The sequence below is a fragment of the Varanus komodoensis genome, unplaced genomic scaffold (assembly GCF_004798865.1).
Source record: "Varanus komodoensis strain SLA01 unplaced genomic scaffold, ASM479886v1 scaffold10, whole genome shotgun sequence".
NCBI classification, from domain to species: domain Eukaryota; kingdom Metazoa; phylum Chordata; class Lepidosauria; order Squamata; family Varanidae; genus Varanus; species Varanus komodoensis.
This window is the reverse complement of record NW_025335269.1, coordinates 2,211,491-2,229,715: the sequence shown is the minus strand read 5'-3', so window position 1 is coordinate 2,229,715 and position 18,225 is coordinate 2,211,491. Positions and strand designations below refer to the sequence as shown.

General features: G+C 39.1%; 1 protein-coding gene across 5 annotated transcripts in view; it reads left to right on the top strand.

Annotated features, from left to right (window-relative positions):
- PLEKHG4B (pleckstrin homology and RhoGEF domain containing G4B) overlaps window positions 1-18,225 on the top strand; it is a 175,054-nt gene that overhangs the window by 70,961 nt on the left and 85,868 nt on the right. For all 5 annotated transcript variants that reach the window (XR_006416860.1, XM_044452637.1, XM_044452660.1 and 2 more), the window contains 6 exons: window positions 123-1,485; window positions 5,810-5,992; window positions 9,796-9,919; window positions 10,421-10,514; window positions 12,622-12,708; window positions 15,712-15,828. Coding sequence is in view for 4 of the 5 variants with exons in the window: in XM_044452660.1 (XP_044308595.1) it covers window positions 123-1,485; window positions 5,810-5,992; window positions 9,796-9,919; window positions 10,421-10,514; window positions 12,622-12,708; window positions 15,712-15,828 (1,968 nt within the window). In the remaining variant the exon portion in view is untranslated. The remainder of the gene's footprint in view (window positions 1-122; window positions 1,486-5,809; window positions 5,993-9,795; window positions 9,920-10,420; window positions 10,515-12,621; window positions 12,709-15,711; window positions 15,829-18,225) is intronic.

Here is an 18,225-nt window from a genome sequence, read left to right as displayed (position 1 = left end):
GAGGACTATATTGTGACATATGTTGTGATTATGCTAATTATCTGGGATAAATCTGCACAGAAGGAAATGGCACACTATAAGGGAAATATTTCCATTGAAATATTTTGTTCTTTCGTTTACAGGGCAATTATACTGGCCTCATTTTCTATCATGAAGGATGGCCACTGTGCATCCATGAGAAAGTCATAGTCCAGTTGGCACCTCTCCACAAAGTCCGTTTAAAGCCAGGGGATTTTTATTTCCAGGTTGTGCCCTTGGGAAAGCAGTCTGCTAAACTAGTATTAAAATGTCTCTCCAGACATGGGCATGGAATGGAAGAACTTCTTGTACCTGAAACCATGTACAGACATATTTTCACAACCAAGTTTTTGGAAAATGTAAATGGTGAATGGAAGGACTGTCCTTTGCAAAGCTGTTTGCTGACAACAGGCCCAGCTATATATAGGACACCTTGGAAAAATATTGTGAATCCTATTTTTATTCCTACAGCTGAAACAATTCGAAAAAAATATTCCAGTAACTCTTTGCCAGAAAAGTTAATCAGCAACAATCCTGATGCTGAAGCTATGACACCAACGATGGAAAGTAGCAGCTCACCTGAAAGCTCTACTTTTAATGATACCTGTTCTACTGTGAGAGAGATACTACTTGCAGATAACAGTGGAAATCATAGCAAGGATTATTCTGGTCTATGTCACAAGCCTGAAAACAAGGCTGAAATACAAAGCTCAGAAACCCTAGCTGAGGAAATGGGTGATGATATACATTCAAGAACACTTCCTGAAAGATGCCAACATATAGATTCTATTGCAGAGGAAGTCATCAAGGAGCCAAAAACAATATTTGAATTGACTCCTGCCCTTCCTAAACACAATGTGTCAACTCCTCCCCTAGTGAAAAGGAACAGTGCCAAAAGCATAGCTTTCAGTGCAGGCCTGAGCAGCCCAAAGCAAAGAGGGAGGGATTCTTTGTATTTTGAAACAAAACGATTGTTTAGAAAATCATACATAGAAGCTTTGCAAAACCCAATGATCCTGGGTTCCAGTTCTGAAGAATCCATCACACAAGAAGATCCTTCAGAGAATGAAACAGGCTTGGGCCAAGTGAGTGATGATCCCAGAGTCACTGAGAAAACACATGAAAACAATGTTCAACAAGAAAGCTGTTGGTTTGAAAGTCATTCAAAACAAGAGGAAGCAAGGGATGAGACCATTAAATTTGGGGATTGTTCCCAGACTTCTGAAAGATCCCCTGTATCTCAAAAAACCCCTCCAACAACAGATTGCTGTTCAGAGTCAAGAAGATCTTGCTCTTTAGATAGGACGCATAAGAACTTGCAGTCCAAACATTGTCAACCTGTTATGTTCTCACATGGAGTATTCAGTGCAAATACATCCAAAATAATAAATGGGCATTCTGAAAAGCTGGAGAAACTGGATTCACATGTTCATGAATTAACTTCTACCAAAAGCAAAGAGGATGAAGGTAAAGTTGATGCCTCATTGCATGTTGCTTAGTAAGCTAGTTTAAATAATTCTAAGCTGTAGGCCTCTATCACTTCATATTGCTTTAGAAAGGCAGATGCTATTGATATACATTTATTGGAGTGTGTCTCTCTCTTACTTTCTTTCAGTGGATATCCTCCTGTGCTAAGAGGGCAAGGAAGCTTTTGTGGGTCTGAATTAAGTAATGCCTTAATGCATTGCAGCAGCGTAATATATGAACTTAGACAATAAAAGAATAGCTTCAGAGCAATCCATCAGAAACTGGCTTATTCAGAAGTTTAAAGTCGTCATAGATTAGGGATGGACAGCAGTGTCCAGACCTTTTGGCCTACAACTGGAATCAGCTCTATGCAGCATAGCTAATGTTGAGACATGAACTGTTGGTCAGAGCATATGGAAGGCCACAAGTTTCCACCCATGCCATAAATACAGTCCTGTAAGTTGGAAAACCAGTGGAATTTTGCTCAGTTAACTACACTGAACTGTACATGAGACTTGGAACCACTTAACACATGACTTTTTGCCTTCACAGGCATTCTAGTTATGTGCCATCAAGTCATCTCTGACTTAAGGCATCCCTGTGAATGAACTGCCCTGCAGACTGTTCTTTCCATGATAGCCCTGCACAGTGCTTATAAACTCACTAGGGAAAGCTGGTCTTCTCCTGTGAGTATTGCCTACTCATGATGTGCCCAAGGTACAACAGCTTCAGTTTTCTCAGTTTTGCTTTTAGGGAAAGTTCTGGTTTGATTTGATGTAAGTCCGATTTCTTTGTCTTTCTGTTAGATCAAGGAATTCACAAAGTTGTCTTCTTCCAATCAGCTTTCTTCACTGTCTAGTTTTCACACCTATACATATGATCAGGCATACAGTACTATGGATGATCTTTGTTTTGGTCTCAAATGAAATGCCATTCAACTTCACAGACCTAATGGGATATGTCCATCTGTACAATTCACAAGCATTAGAGCATTTGTGCCTTTTTAGTTACAAATATATGTATTTTTGTACAATATCTTCAGCACTGATTGAGCAGACTAGCAATCCAAAACTAGTGCAAATAAATAAAAATATATTACAGTAAGAAGCTAGGACTGATTATGGATTCTCTTTTGTGCGCTCACAATAACACAGAAATGTGCATGCTGATCAAGGATGATGGGTATGTATATACATTTTCCTTGCATCCATATATGCCTGTATTGATATCATACAGAGTACAGCACAGCCCTCAGCTATATCTAATGTTCTCTGGAACAAAAGTTAAATTGATGTATTGATGATGATATATAATAGTCACTTCTTTCCATTTCCTATGCTTACGTTGTCCTTTAAATATTCAAAAATTTTCACATGTACTCAATTTACATAAGAAATTGATTTGATCCTGTAAAACTGCTGATCATTAATGTTATGTTATGCTCTATTGAGGTGCAGTCAAAAAACTATTGTAGACTAAGGTTATGCCCTTAATAATATTTACTCTGAAGTAATCTCCATTAAAATCAAAAAGAATTATTGCTGTGTGAACAAACTTTAGGCATATCCAATAAATTATGCACAGATAGTCATGACTGCACACCAATTCATATTAAGGTTGCATGACAAAGACTACAGCACTTGATATTTTTTTGCTTGCTATAGTCGTGAAGTAGTCATGTTGCCCTCCACAATGTTTTTCACAGATGCATGCCTTTGAGAATATGTGAGAAGCAGCAGTGGCAAAATCTGCAATCTGAAGTAAATCTCACAACATGAAGTTTTTACAACCTGTAGCATTGGGCTCAAGCTGAACAGGCGGTTCATTATTATTTCAACAGAACATTAATAAGTAACCTATGAAGGAAAAGGAATTGTCTGTAGATGGAGAATTTTGCTTAAAGCCCATAGTTAACAATAGGATTTTATAGTCTCTCAAAAAACAGCTTTGTGGTGGTGATAGTGATGATGATGACCACAGTGTCTGAGTGTGGTTTTCTAGCATCTACTTTTTCTGTTCCCATTTGATAAGAATAGAAACAGAAAAAAGGTAAATTGTCTATGAATGTTTATATATAAGATTTAAGGCTTAGATGGTCTCAGATCATCTAGTCCTGGGGCTACAGTGATACTTTCATTAAAAACAAGCATTGCCGTACCTTTTATGTTTTGTATGTATTAAAAATTTAAAAGCATACATTGTACAATTTTAAGACTGTTCTGATTGTTGTGTCAAACATTTCACAGAATTAATAAAATGTCTTCTTAATAAATATATCAGAAAAACCAGTACAAGTACAAGGTTTCCTTGGAAGGAATCATATTTAAAAATGACTGACACGTCTACACCATTCTCATCCAGCTTATTGCTGAAGAAACTTTATATTATCTGATAGTTTTATTGTATGTTGCCTTAACCCGAAGCAGCAGTAAAATTCACTATCATTGAAAATATTTATATATTTTTATGTTGTCTGTCAGAGCAAAAAGAACTTTTTCTTGGTTCATAGCCAGCAATATAAAATAATTAAAAACTCTAAACCTATATAAAGTATTTAAAACTAAACCAGCAAGTTAAAAGCATGCTTATCTTAAGGATAGGAATGCAACACCCTCCCTACTGTTTCCTACATACTTTTAAGGAGGGTCAGAACCACGTCCCATCCATCATCAACCTGTTGGGTTCTTTATGAGGTATAATAAAAGACATTCACTCTAGAATTCACCTTCTTAGCTTCTTGTAGGTATAGACTTGGAAGTGTGCCTTTGGATAGGTACTCAGTGGCTGTCAGAGTTGATGATGATGATGATACTAATACTAATACAATAGCCAGTGCTGTCTGGGCAGTTCACAACAATTATACATTCAGTTTTCCTGACCAATAATGAGGTGGGAAGATGTTCCTTAATTTTTTTCACCTACACCCTTTTTTCCCTTTCCTTTCCATCATGACCACAAGTGTTAGCTAATCAACTTAAATTCCAGTTTAGAGGTTTCCAGTACGGTACCTGTGGATACCATACTGGTTAACAGACTTCCAGTACTGTCCACGAATCTCCTCTCCCTGCTTCCTTCAAAAATTATTTTCAGTTTTAAAAAAAAAACCCTTGAAAAGCATTAAGGCAGCATGCTTTCCTTCATGTTTCTGAACCTGCTGCTGGCCAACTGTTGCTCTTGGAAAGTTGCTCTTGACCTACCCATGCAGATTTTCTCTCTTTGCTTTCCCTGTCTGTCCACTCCTAGTTTCTAGCCTTGCTAGCCTTGTAAACCATCCAGAAGCACATAGTGATTGGATGGGTTAGAAATGTCCCAAATAAATAAATTTCCCCCCACCCAACCCATTTCCTTGGTTTTTCACTCTCTTTTCCACCCCTAGCCTTTTTTCTTTCCATTCCTGCCCTACTTTTCTCCCACTCACCCCTTTATCATATTGTTAGGCTTACTCCATTGCTGCACCTTGTAACGCCCTTCCTCTCCCTTCCACCCCTTTCCTGTGATATTTCCCCCTCCTTCCCACCTTCTGGACTTTCCCTTTCTTTCTTACAACTCACCAGTTCCCCAGGGTAGCCACATCTCCTGTGGGAGGCTCTTTGTGGCAGTGCTTGTAGCAGTTGGTCGAATTTCCAAAGAAACCTATTGATCCAAAAAGATTAAGGACCCATTTTGTAGTTATTCTGTGTGGGTGTTAGGTCACATTTATTTATTTGTTTGTTTGTTTATGGGTGCCTTCTAAATATCAGGGTGGTAAACAATATACATAACTAAAAATGACCTGCTACCATAAGATGAAGCAGAAACAATAAAACAGAATCATAAAATAGAAAAGGCAACTAAGAAAAGCAACTAAAGACAGACAGACAGCTTGGAAGTATCTGGGCAGACTGAAAAGTTGTGATCTGGTCCTGCAACAACTGAAATATCAAATCTTCATGGCAAAGGTGTTCTACAAAGATGGCACCATAAAATAAAAATTTCTTTCCCTGGCTGCCCAATAGTACTGCCCAAATTGATAATAGCAAGCTTGGCCATACAATCTCTGTCCATGAAGTTGAAGCTGACAATGGTTTAACAATATTTCTCTCTCCCAGAACCATTGGAAAAAGAAGGGGGAAATGTTGCTGAGTTGATCTTAAAAGGTGCTTTTAGGGTTCCTCATACTGGAAGATTTTCCATTTAGATTTTTTAACTTAGTTCTTCTAATGCTATTTTTAATATTCTCCCGAAACTTAAGCGTATTTTAACAAAGTGAATTACAAAGCAACTAACCAGAAAAAATAGAGGAAGCCTGACTAGTCCTCTTTCACTTGGCTGGTGTTTTTTCCAGATCCAAGGGCCATCAGCGCTGATTCTCATGCTTGCAAATCTAATGCAAATTTGTCACCTCTGCTGCCATGCCATGAAAATGAACTGCTGTCTGCAAGCCCTGGGGATCCTGACCACTTGTTACTAAACCAGTTGCTTGATGTGAATCAAGAATTACTGCAATCTGGAGTCATTGCTCTATGTGGTATGTAGAACATAGATATCCATGCATTTATGTAAGCAGAAACATATATAAACATATATACAGGCAGTCCCCGGGTAATGAACAGCTGGATTATGAACAACCCATACTTAGTGGACTACCAGAAACCCTTTATGAATATCTCTAGAGAAAAGCCATGAATATCTCTAGGGAACTACATGACACATTTGGCAATGCATCATCAGTGGCCATGTGGTTCTCTAGAGAGAGTTGTAACTCTCTAGAGAACTACATAACACATTTGGCAGCACATCAGTGGCAACTGATCACCTAGAGATACAATGTTCACGGCTTTTCATTCTTCAGTGTCTGCTCAAGCATAACCAGTGTGTTTCCAGGCATGTGTAGGGCCTCCAGGATGAAGCAGAACCACGGCAAAACAGTTTCTGGGAAGGGCAGAAGCAGAGGTGCCCAGATTATTTCTCCCTATTCCTCTGTTGTTGTTGTTTTAAAGCTTGAAATCCTGTTTTTATTTATAACCTAATCCATGAGGTAACCTTTTGTTTGAGGGTTGGTTTTGTTTGGAATTGTGGCATTTATTATTGTAAATTAGCAGAGCAACTCAGAAATATAGAAAATGAATAAATAAAAAAAATATACAGTACTTTAAAGTGCTCAAAATGCTTTATATTCATGATCTTGTTATAATCTATGCAAGAATGATAGTGAGCTAGCTTAACTCTATAAGACAATGATTTGAAAGAATATTCTAAACTTTTAAGAATTATTTCTGTTGTTTTATGCAATACTGTAAACTTACATGCATATATACAGATTCTCTCTCTCTCTCTTCTCAGTACCTGTAATTACTTTATTATTACTGTATTATTATCATTGTCATGATGCTGTATTGTGTTTAGGGTGTTTTAGTGACTGTAGAAACATAGAAACAGAACGAGTCAGAAGGGGTCTCCCGGGCCATCTAGTCTGACCCCCAGCTCTAGCCAGCTTTGCTTACAACATGCCTACCATGTGCATGTCTAGCCTATCCTTGAATACCCTCACCGATGGGGCCTCAACCACTGTTGAGGTTTTATATGCTTAAAAAGTGTTTTATATGCTTAAAAAAGTAATACAGATACAGATTCATACAAACATTTGACTTACTCATGTGATCTGACTTACATACAAATTCAATGCAGGGATGTTCTCAGAAACGGAACTTGTCCGTAACCTGGGGACTACCTGTATACATATTTTAAAGTATGTCTGCGTGGAAGTTTCATGTGATTCCCTGTAGGAAAGCAGGAGGAAAAATGCTCATGCTGTCATTATAGTAAGTGCCATATGGCGTGCATAGCCTTGTTGGCCTTCACAGGCATCTGAAGGACATGCAAAGTTTAGTAGAATTTAGTATAAATTTCTTAAGATAAGCTTTGTGGACTTTGACCAAATAAGAATTTGCCTTGTTTGTTTACTTATATGGTAAGTGGTTTAGAACTTAGTAGTCTAAGTTAAATCTCACACAGACAGCCCTCTGAGGTTTCCTATATCCTCAGGACACATATATCAACTCCTTGAACCCCAGTATTCATAGCTGTATTGGTCATCCTCAACAAGAATGTGACTGTACCACCCCAGCACATTCACATCTTTCAGTACCATGATCCCAGACAGATTCTTTGATTTTAGGAATTGCAAGAGCATGTTCAGATTGCAAGGTGTGCTTGCCCGATTTAGTCTTTTAGGTGGAATTCAAAATTGTGTCTTGTTTAAAAATAACAGCATGGCAGTCATTTCATTTTAAAAAGAACATCAAGGTTTAGTTTACAGAGTGTAATCTCAGCTTCACATCCACCTCATCCAACAAATGCCTCACCATTCCTGTGCTCAGAAACATAAAGAAATAGCATATCTTCCAGCTTCTAACAAGGTGATTAATCATGAATGTCCAATATAAACCTTGGCTGTAGAATACTGCAAGTAGTTGTAGCATTTCTGGGGGAAATAATACTTGTGAAAGTGGTAGAAGTTGTAGAGTACACAATTGTGCATGCAGTTCCCTTGCACAAGATGCCTAACACATAACAGGAATGTGCAAAGATAGCAAAGGTATTCCCAACTGCCTCTACTTCCATAATTCTTTCCCTCTGTCCATTGCCTCAAGTGCATCCTTACTGTGGGACAGGGATGAGCAACACGTTGCCTGAAGGTCATGTGTGGCCCTCATACTGCTTTTATGGGCTCCTGCCATAGCAAAGATACCATGATTTGGCGAAGAAATGAATGGTCAATGGCAGTGTTTGCTGTTGCCACCATGAGTGGCAAATGCTGCAGTGGCAATTTTGCAGGGAGTGAGGTGCAACCTCTAGTGCGTACCTGGGGGCACTGTGCCCCCTGGACTCCCAATGATTGCCTATCCCTGGTCAGGGCTTTATCTCTTTCTTGTCTATCCTTCAGTTCTAAGTCAGCACCAGAATGGCCCATTGCTATGACCAAGTTAACAAACTATCCCTGCTTGCTAAGCATGTAAGTAGCAAGGAGTAGGAGAGAGTAATACCTGTGAGACTCAATCCTTAGGAGGGACTCCGTCAGTGGGTGGTTCACAGGGGAGTTTGCTTGTTCAAAATGAGATTCTGCTCCCTCAGAAAGAACAGCTATGTAGTTTGTGGGGTGCTCTGGGATGCAAGTGGTACAGTGGGTTAAACTGTTGAGCCACTGGGCTGTTTGTTGATCAGAAGGTTGGCAGTTCGAATCTACACTGTGGGGTAAGTGCCTGCTGCTTTGTCCCAGATCTTGCCTACCTAGCAATTCAAAAGCATGGAAATGATAGTAAATAAATAGGAACCACTTTGGTGGGAAATGTAACAGCACTCCATGCGCCATGGTGTTTAGTCATGTAAACTACATGACCATGGAAGCATCTTCAGACAATACTGGCTCTTCATCTTACAAATGAAGATGAGTACCAGCCCCAGAACTGGACACAACTAGCACATATGTGCAGGGAAACCTTTACCTTTGCTTAGACTCCTCATTGTAATTAGAAGTCCACATGGCTTCTGTGGTGGCAAAGAGCACCTGTTATTCACACATGGGGACATATCAGCTATGCCCTTTCCTGGGCAGGCATAGGCAACTTAAAGTACTGTTAACCTCATGTTTAGATTACCATAATGAGCCTTTGTGGGCTACCCTTGCATTTAATCCAGAAGCTACAGATGGTCCAAAATGTGGCAGCCAGGATGCTGAGCAGATTGCCCAACCAGGTACATATTACACTGATGCAAAGGTAATTATGTTGGTTGCCTCTTAGCTACTGAGCCAGGTTCAGTGTCTAGCTTTTGGCAGATAAAGCTGAAACAGTTTGAAACCTGGTTATCATGACCTGCAGGCTGTCACCCCACAGCAACTAGGAAGCAGACTTTTCTATGGTAGTGCCCAATTTATGGAATCATCTTGCCCATTATTAAGTAGGCAATAACTGTAACATACTTTAGGCATCAAGTAGATTCCCATTTCTTTACTCAGCCCTTCCCTGAGTGAATGAGCTTCTCACTCTGTAATACAGTGTTGTTTTACTTGATTTTAATGTATTTATTAATGCTTTTGTTAATACTTTGTAGATCAGTCCACATCTATAGACTTACTTGTTTAGCTCCTTAAAGTTGAGGATGTAATGATTGATGTCATAAAGGTGCTACTGATACTTGATCAAGCATGAAATAACCCTGCATTCCCTTTATGATAAAAAGGATGAGGTGCTAGCTGGGTAGACAGACTCAGAAATGTAGAATAGTATTATAGAGGATGCCTTGTTTTCTTCAATTATATTTTCTGGTTAGGAAACAGGGATCGCTTTGGAAGAGCTGTGGTGCAGGTCAGCAGAAAAAATGGTGCCTGCTTAAGTGACTGTTCCAGAGTCAGTGAGCTCACACAACTTCTGCTGTATTTCTATCATATTCCCAGGTAAGGAGAAAAAAACTCTCATTTTTTAGCGTAACAAAACCAGTTATATGGAAGCGATGAAACTGTTGTTATTAAGGCCGGAGTGCTGAGGTGTACAGTGCTCAGGCTAAGACTTGAGTAAAGACCCCAAGCTCTTAGTATGTGGTACCTGTGCAGCAGATCAATTAAACTACAATATTTTGGAGTACAACTCACAGCATTCCTTACCATTGACCATGCTGGCTGAACCTGTAGAATGCCGAAGTCTAAAACATCTGGAGGGTGGGAAGTAGGTTGAGGAACGTCACTCTTAAAGATTAAAGGTGGAAGGAAGCCAGGCAGTAGCTGTTGTTTTCTATGGAGTGTAGCTTTTATAGCCTTGCTTCTCTAGTAGGCCAGACAGCAACCAGAAAACATTTTAGAAAAAAGTTACTAGTGTTAGCATTTCAAAAGCAGGTACTTTTCATACTATGTATACTTTTTATAAGTCTAGTTTCAAGACCTCATGTTTACTTGTTTTAGAAAGGATGTCCGTGCTTTGGGGCTGCTTATTTTAGTGGATGCTCGCAAGAGTCAGAACATACCCTCTCTTTTCAAAGCTTTGGCAGCATTACAGGTGAGTGCAGATAGTTGATGAAGTGTTAACACCACAGACTCAAAGGTAGAGACTATTCTAATATAAGCACTGGCATATCTTCATCTGTCCATAAGCAATTAACATTTCTCACTTTGAAGTGGGGACATTTTTGGTAGTCCCTTTCTGATATCAAAGAAAGTAAGTGATTTTCAATAAACTTTAGAGAATTTCAGGTTTCTTGATGCTAGCTAAGTTGATACTAGTAAATACAATTGATTTAACAGACATTTACTCTCATTCTTTGGCCTTTAACATGCTGTTACTGCAGATACTATATGTCTGTAAATGTTAAGCATGACACATTTCTCAGCATCTGGGCAGTATCTTTTGCTGCTAGCCCACTCCATCATGAGCACAACTGGGAGTTATTGGTTCTTAAAGCAACCAATTTGCTTGGTTGCTCATTTCTAGAACTGGGCAAGTGAGCAGAACTTGTGGAAGCCAGGACTGCTGAGCCACCCTAATCTGGAAACAAGTGTTTCCACTAGTTCAATGAAATGAACAGGAGTTCAGTTGCAGCATTGGATACAACCTTCTAGCCACTTACCCAGTAGAGCCATGTGTGCTGAATAGCATTGTTTCCTGTTCTAGTGGATAGACAGCAACTTTGTGGTTACCAGTTCTTCATAAAAGAGGAAAGATCTTATTGTTACTGAATCCACTCCAATATATTGATCTTAATAAGCTAGCTTTAGTATTTCCCATGTACTGCAATATGATGGGCACGCCTTGTGGAGAAGCAAGTTTCCACAAGATACTGAATTAAATTCTGGAAGAAAGATAGTTTGTGTTGGCTCAGTGTTTTAGCAAGGTTTTGGCCGCAGCTGAAAGTAGTGGAAATGAAGAATTAAATAATGTTTTTATATATTATAATGCCTTCCTTGTAATGCCTTCCTGGCAGTTTTCTTGGGTTAGCCCTACTTCTGAAGAGAATTTTCATTTTAATTCACACTGCATCACATATTTTATTTGCTGGAAGAATAAGTGTCATTTCTTCCAATAATGTGTGTGTGGGGTGGGTGGAATACTGTGGATTTTCTTATGAAGTGGAGGTTTAACTCAAGTATGAAGCCTTCAAATTACTTATCCCCTTCATTGCTTGAAGAAGAACACACACTGAAAACATTTGAATTAGAATTTACTGCTAGGTTAACATGAATAGGTTAGTTGCATCAAGTATATGCTTACATTGCTACAGAAATTCTATTAGGTTTATAATTTTACTTAAACAAATTAAATCTATTTTGGCAGTTTGCAACTTCCAGTAGGTTTGAATAGGCTGATCATTGTTGTTTTAAGTAACTAATTGCCCTGCAGCTGAAATAATGAGGGCAGCAACCATAATGAATGAATGAATGAATGAATGAATGAATGCAACAAAACCAGCAACCCAGCTTAAAACAAAAAGAATTCAAAAGCACCCTCAACAGAAGTAAACTTTAAAAGCCGGAAAGAAATGTCAGGACAGATGATGATAATGACTGTGATAATGACAGTGGAAACATTGCCTTAATGACATGATTTATTATTTTAGTAGCAGGAATTACATAGGCTGATATATGTAGTAGGTTTCTGAATTCAGGGTATTGTATGTAGTGGTGTCCCTCTACTGATGGAAAACTTTGATCTAGCATAGAATTCCATTAGCAAAAAGGTGATTTTCCTTTCCCTCTTGCAGCCACTCTCATAGAGAGTAAATTTCCTCCCCAATGAATCAAATATCCTTCTGTCAACAGGACACCACTGGATACAACCAATAGAATTTACTGCTAGGCTGACATGAATAATTTAGTCGCATCAAGTACATGCTTACGTTACTATGGGAATGGGTGGGATTTTCAAGTTTAATTTCAGGTTGAGTGTGCTGGGTGTGGCCCAATGAATAATTGGACATGAGGGTTGTATTGATTGGAATTCAGACAGACTTTACAGTGTCCATTTGGAGGGAAGAAGGATGATCCTTAGCAATTGTTGCTGTACTTCGGTCTCAAAATTTTAGGTTTATTTTTCAGTTAAAATTGTCATTTTTAAATGTTATTTTACTTAACATGTTGTGTTTCATCAAATTTGTTTTGCTTTGTTTTAGAGTGCCATTCCTCATTCTGTTCACAGTGTTTTGATACTGACTAATAAGGAAACTGCTTTTAGGCCTGACAAAGAAGTCACATTTCAGGTGAAACAAATAAGAAAGAATTAAATGTTTTACTATGGATAATGATTGATAGGACAGCTTGAATTTGCTTCTTACTCTTGGTAACATATCCCAGATTAGCCTATGCTGGACTCTGAAAATTAAGGGCTATATATAATTGTTGAAGTGACATTGCTAACTGCACTCTGAAGTCAAGAAGGAGACTGAGGCAGAACTGACCACCATTGTGTCAAGCTAAATATATAGTCTCCCTCCTCCCCCTTTTCTTTTTGTGTGTGTGAGGACAGGGATGTTGATCCTTTGGCCTGGGGGGGGGGGGTCAAATAGGCCCCCCCTGGGGCTTTAATCAGTTCCTCTATCACTCCCCAGAAGGTAGTTGTATAGTTTGTCTAAAGGCTGAAGTGCCTTTCCTAAGGCTTAGTTACTGGCAGTAAGAGGTTTCTATGCTGGTATTCTTGGAGGTTTGGGCCCTCCCCCTTTGCTATTGGCCCTGTCTACTGCTGGGATACAGAACTTGAGAACATCTTTGAAATTGAATTTGGCTATTGCCACTTTTAAGAGAAGGAAGTCAGGTTGCCCTGCTCCTTCCCCTCACCATTCTATGATTCTATGATTCCTGCCTCTTCTTAGGACCAAAAAAAGGAGTTAACCGGACCAGTGAGTAATCACTGCTTCAACAACTGTTTGCAGTTTTGATTTTCAAAGCTAAAACTTCAGTCATGCTAAAGTCGATGAAACTTGTTTTGAAGCATGCATGAGACTGGATTGCTTGGGTATTTGTATAAAGCTATTTGCAGCAAGTCCAGTTGTTTGTTTTAAAAATGGCTAGACCTCTTGGTCTGGGCTATTTCAGAGTATCTTCTAATATTCTTTCTCACGCCAAGTATTTGAGTCTATGAATTTTCTCTGAAATGGGTGGATAGATAAGAGAATTGTGTGCTGTCACTAATTTTTCACAAATGACATCCCTGGTTTAGGCTGATGCTCAAACACTAAATTTGTCTAAGCCCTGTAGAGCTGGTGAAGAACTCTGTAAGTCAAAAGTTCCTTGGCCACTTCTTGTCAAGCAGAAATTTGCACACTTTTCTTCTTCATCTTCTTAGGGGTTGGCAAATGTCATGGCAACTGTGGTGGTATCACTTATGATGAGCAGGTTGTTGTTTCAGAGTACCCACAATGAGCCTGACAGAAGATTCTGTTCATTGTGGCTACTTCTCTCCCTCTTTCCCACCTGTTCCTCAAGAAAGTAACCTAGGGCACTGCAGGTTTGCAAGCTGATTTTGATTCACTTTGGTGTGTCCCCCCCCCCCTTTCCCCCTGAGGTAGCAGAAGCCAGCTGCTCAACTGGCTTTTGCTATCCTCTTAAGCGACAGATTTGAACTGCCCTTCAGATTGCCCTGTGGCACCTGGTAGGGGCTGCAAAAGCCTGTCCACTGTTGTTTATTAATATTTTTATTCCCACATTTTAATGATTTGTTCCTATTGCACAAATAGGACTTGTTCCCTGAAGCACAACAGGGTCAAGTTCAAGATCAACTAGGACAATTGCAGAAGGGTGCCAGCAGTCTCGTCCCACTGGGCAGCCTCTGCATTGTTCTAGGTGAGGCTGGAAATTCCTTTCTGCCTCCTTGTTTTCAGTGTCCAACCTGTGAAAGAGAAGCTGGCCATTGAATGCAAAGGTGTGATGGATCTTTTGCTGAAGAGGGGTTGTTTTTCTCAAAAAGCAAAATCCTAATCTTTCACCATTCTGTCCCTTTGTTCTTCATTAGAAAGCAACTTTTTCTTTTTGTCCTAACCTTCTATAGACTCAGGAAAGAGTCAAACTGCTGTACTCAGTTATGTAAAGGGAAACTGAGTTTAAAGGAAAATGGAACTGTCAAACTCTGTTTCCCTTTAAAGAAGTAGGGAGGAGGAGTTTGACCCTTTGCTGAAGCACATAGAGTGTGGGGCAAAAGGGCAAAGTTGCTCCCCCAAGGAGAACAAAGGGAGAACACACAAAAAGGCTCTTGCCAGGAAGGGAGTGCTGTTTGTGAAAAGGATCTCCTTCTCAGCCAAAATGCATTGCACCTTTGCTTTCTGTGGCTGGCACCCCTCTGCATATTGTCGCAGGTGAGGCTGCATGTTGATCTCATTGCTCTTCAAGACATGAGTTGTGTTTGTCTAGTGGGACAAAGAAGAAAATCTCTCTCTCATCTTCTTTGATCCAATTGTGCAAATAGACTTTGTACCCTGAAGTGCAATGAAGAGGATGAGGGAGACTCTCCTAGTCTCTGCACTGTGCTGCTGTCCCATTGCATTGAGCAGAGATTTCTTCAGGAGCAGGTGGGTGTGCCTGATTGACTCTGAATCAGTGTCTCACGTATGTCATCACTGCCTCCTTCTGGAGAAGTTTCTCTAGAGCAGGAGACAAGACTCTATGCCACTGTCCCAAGTATGTGGCAGCAGAGATCTTCAGTTCCTTCCTCCTGCTCAAGAGTAGACCTCTCTAGCAGAAGATGGGATACCCAGTCCATTCCACATCACTGCTCTGAAGAGTGGCAGGCAATGAGGGGTAGAGTCCAGGGAATTTTTTGCCAGCTAACCACAAGCACTGTTTTGGCACTTTGGAGTCGTTGACAAGGGCGATCACCTGACAGCAGCTTGGTGTATGCAGAGAGGGAATTTTGCCACTCTTTCCAAGCAGCTCACTAGTTGAGCTGCTTGGCAAGAATCCTACATGTTGGGTTGCAATGCCTCTGTTCAGAAAATATAACAAGCCATCATGATAATAACAACTTCAAAAGTCCATGGGCACCACAGGGTGGCTTGTTTGAAAAAACAAGTAACCCTTAGTGAAGCTGTTCCTATATGCACCAACTCCATGGAAACAAACTATGGTGAATTGTTGTGTTGTCCAAACTAAATCAGTATGTTAAAGGTGATAGCTAGATGCCTTGCAAGCTGTCTAGGACTTAGATTTATGTTATCTGATACCATGCAAAATTAATTAAAATATTCTGTATAAATATTGACTTGGTTTGATAGTGTGAAGTTCTAACATCACTGAAGGGTTTGCATAGATTCATTGATGGTAACCAGCTGACAGCAGAATTTGACGGAACATTCCCTTACAATCATAATGACTGGATATGCTTCCGAAGAGTGAGTTAAAATTTTGAACCCTTGAAACTATTGTTTATTGTGCTTCCTCAATAATTTTTGATTGCCTTGATTAACTCTTAGTTTGTCGTAAAAGCTAGAAATTAATAATATTTAGCATAATGTCAGTAAAATCTATTGGCTCAGTTCTAAAAGCCTTCTGAGTCATGGTTAAAGAAACTTAATTAGGATTTGCTATGATGGTGGAATTAATAAACTGCAGTTAACTACTACTGTCCAACTACCAGAAGCTAATGAAATGTTAGGAGTCTAAATTACGGCATGCCTATAATATATTTGGAAGCTCAAAGGATGATTTAAGTTTTAATTTGTGGTTAGCAGAAGCCATAGCTTGTCTGAATTGAACCATTCAGTTTTATTGGAAAAATATATAACCAGATCATGTTCGTGGCGGGGGGGGGGGGGGGAGTCTGTAAGACCATCACAGTGGAAAATACAACATATTCTGTAGCAGCAATCAATATATACATCAACCAAGCATACCCTTCTAAATGTTATGTATGTATGTATGTATATCATTAAATTAAATATCAAATAAACTAAATATTTAGCACAAAATATCTGCTCTTACATATCTACACATCAATAATTTAAGAAGTAAAAAAAGAGTATATTAATTTTTATATTGTAATATTTTTGAAATACTCAGTAAAAGGTTCCCATTTTTATCCATAATTTTGGGATTCTTTTGTGCACCATCTTTCAATCTACCTCACTGATTTGATATTATTGGCTAATGGATATTTTGAATCCTGGATTGGAAAAGTTCTAACAATGTTATTTTGGGACTCAAAAACAAGTTGTATCCAGTTATCCTGGAGACATGCTTCATAACTATTTTCTAAAATTTTTGAACCTTTGGATACTTCTACCAGATATGCAGATATAATAAAGCCATTTGCATCCCATATTTCCAACATGCACAATTATCATTTATAAAGTGTTCAATATCATCTAAATCAGTTTATAATACTTCTCTTTTAAATTAACACAAATTGAACTGGCCATTCCTCTGATAAAAATTACTTTCCATTCTTCACTGATTCTTAATATATTCTTCTTGTTCTAGCAATAAATATATTCTTGTTAATAAAACTTTAAAGCAGTCTTTCCAGCAGTTAATTTTTTCCAATTCAGATAGCTTCATATTTAGAGATCCTGTCCTGGACTTTTTATTAATTTTTAATTTGCCAATATTGAACCATTGGAGTTGATCTGGTTACATTCCTGTTCTTAATTCATTCTAACTCAAGCATTTTCGTCATTCAAACATGTCCCAATACCTTGAAATGCTATATATTTCTCATAAATAATCTTTGTTAGAATCTTTGGTAGATATTGAAAATCTGTTGAAGTCACCACCGATTCAAACCATAGTGATTTTCCTTCAGTTCAAAACATCTTTAACCAGCATATAGCTGCCACTTTCATGCTTTGGAACATCATTATTTTTTACATTTAGCAGCAACTCAGTTGCGTAACTTCTTACTTTTCAAATACATTGCCTGCCTCCATATTTTTAAAAAACAGTATATGCTGTTCTTCCTCAGGGCCACTGTGCATCACACATATGGGCACTGCGCCTGCACAGTGCCTGTAGCCGGGAAGATTTGAAAACTTAACTGTTTTGGTGGGAACTCCACACTCCTCCCTGCCATAGTATAAGAAGGCTGAGTGTCTGCCATTTTCCCAGTCTTCTTGCGACTGCCGTTCACTGTGCCTCGAGCCTTTTCTCTCTCCGTTCATAGCTATATTGCGTATCTTGATCCCCTTTGAACCGTTGCTCTCTGTTCTCTTAGCTTTCTTGTTAAGATTTCCAAGTTTTTCATCCCTCCCCGTTAGAAGTTTTCTTCACCCCCCCCCTTTTTACCCTCCTCCCAAAAAAGGTTTATTCTTTTCTTACATTTCTCATCTTCGCTATCTTTTTCGATCTTGAGGGCTCAGCGTGCAGCTATCCACAAGTGTTCTCAGTTCTCTGAGTCTTTCATCTCTCAGTCCATTATACTGTTGTATCTAAAAACCTTTTTACCGTTTTCCTTCTATCTTCTTAGCTTTCTTGTTAAGATTTTCAAGTTATGACCCTTCCCGTTAGAAGTTTTTCTAAATTCTCCGTTTTTCCCTTTCCTCAAATATGTGTGTGTGTGTGTATAAAGTTTAACCTTTTTATCATCTTTTTCTCTGCTTTGCTATCTTCTCTTTTCTCTTGATGGCTCAGCATGCGGCTTTCCCCAAGTGTTCTCAGTGTGGGACCAAAATGTCCCCCACTGATCCACACATTCTGTGCCTTCTCTGCCTCGGGGAAGGTCACAGAACTGATAAGTGTGGTCATTGTCAGGCCTTCACTAAGCAGGCACAAAAAAATTGAGAGAACCACCCATG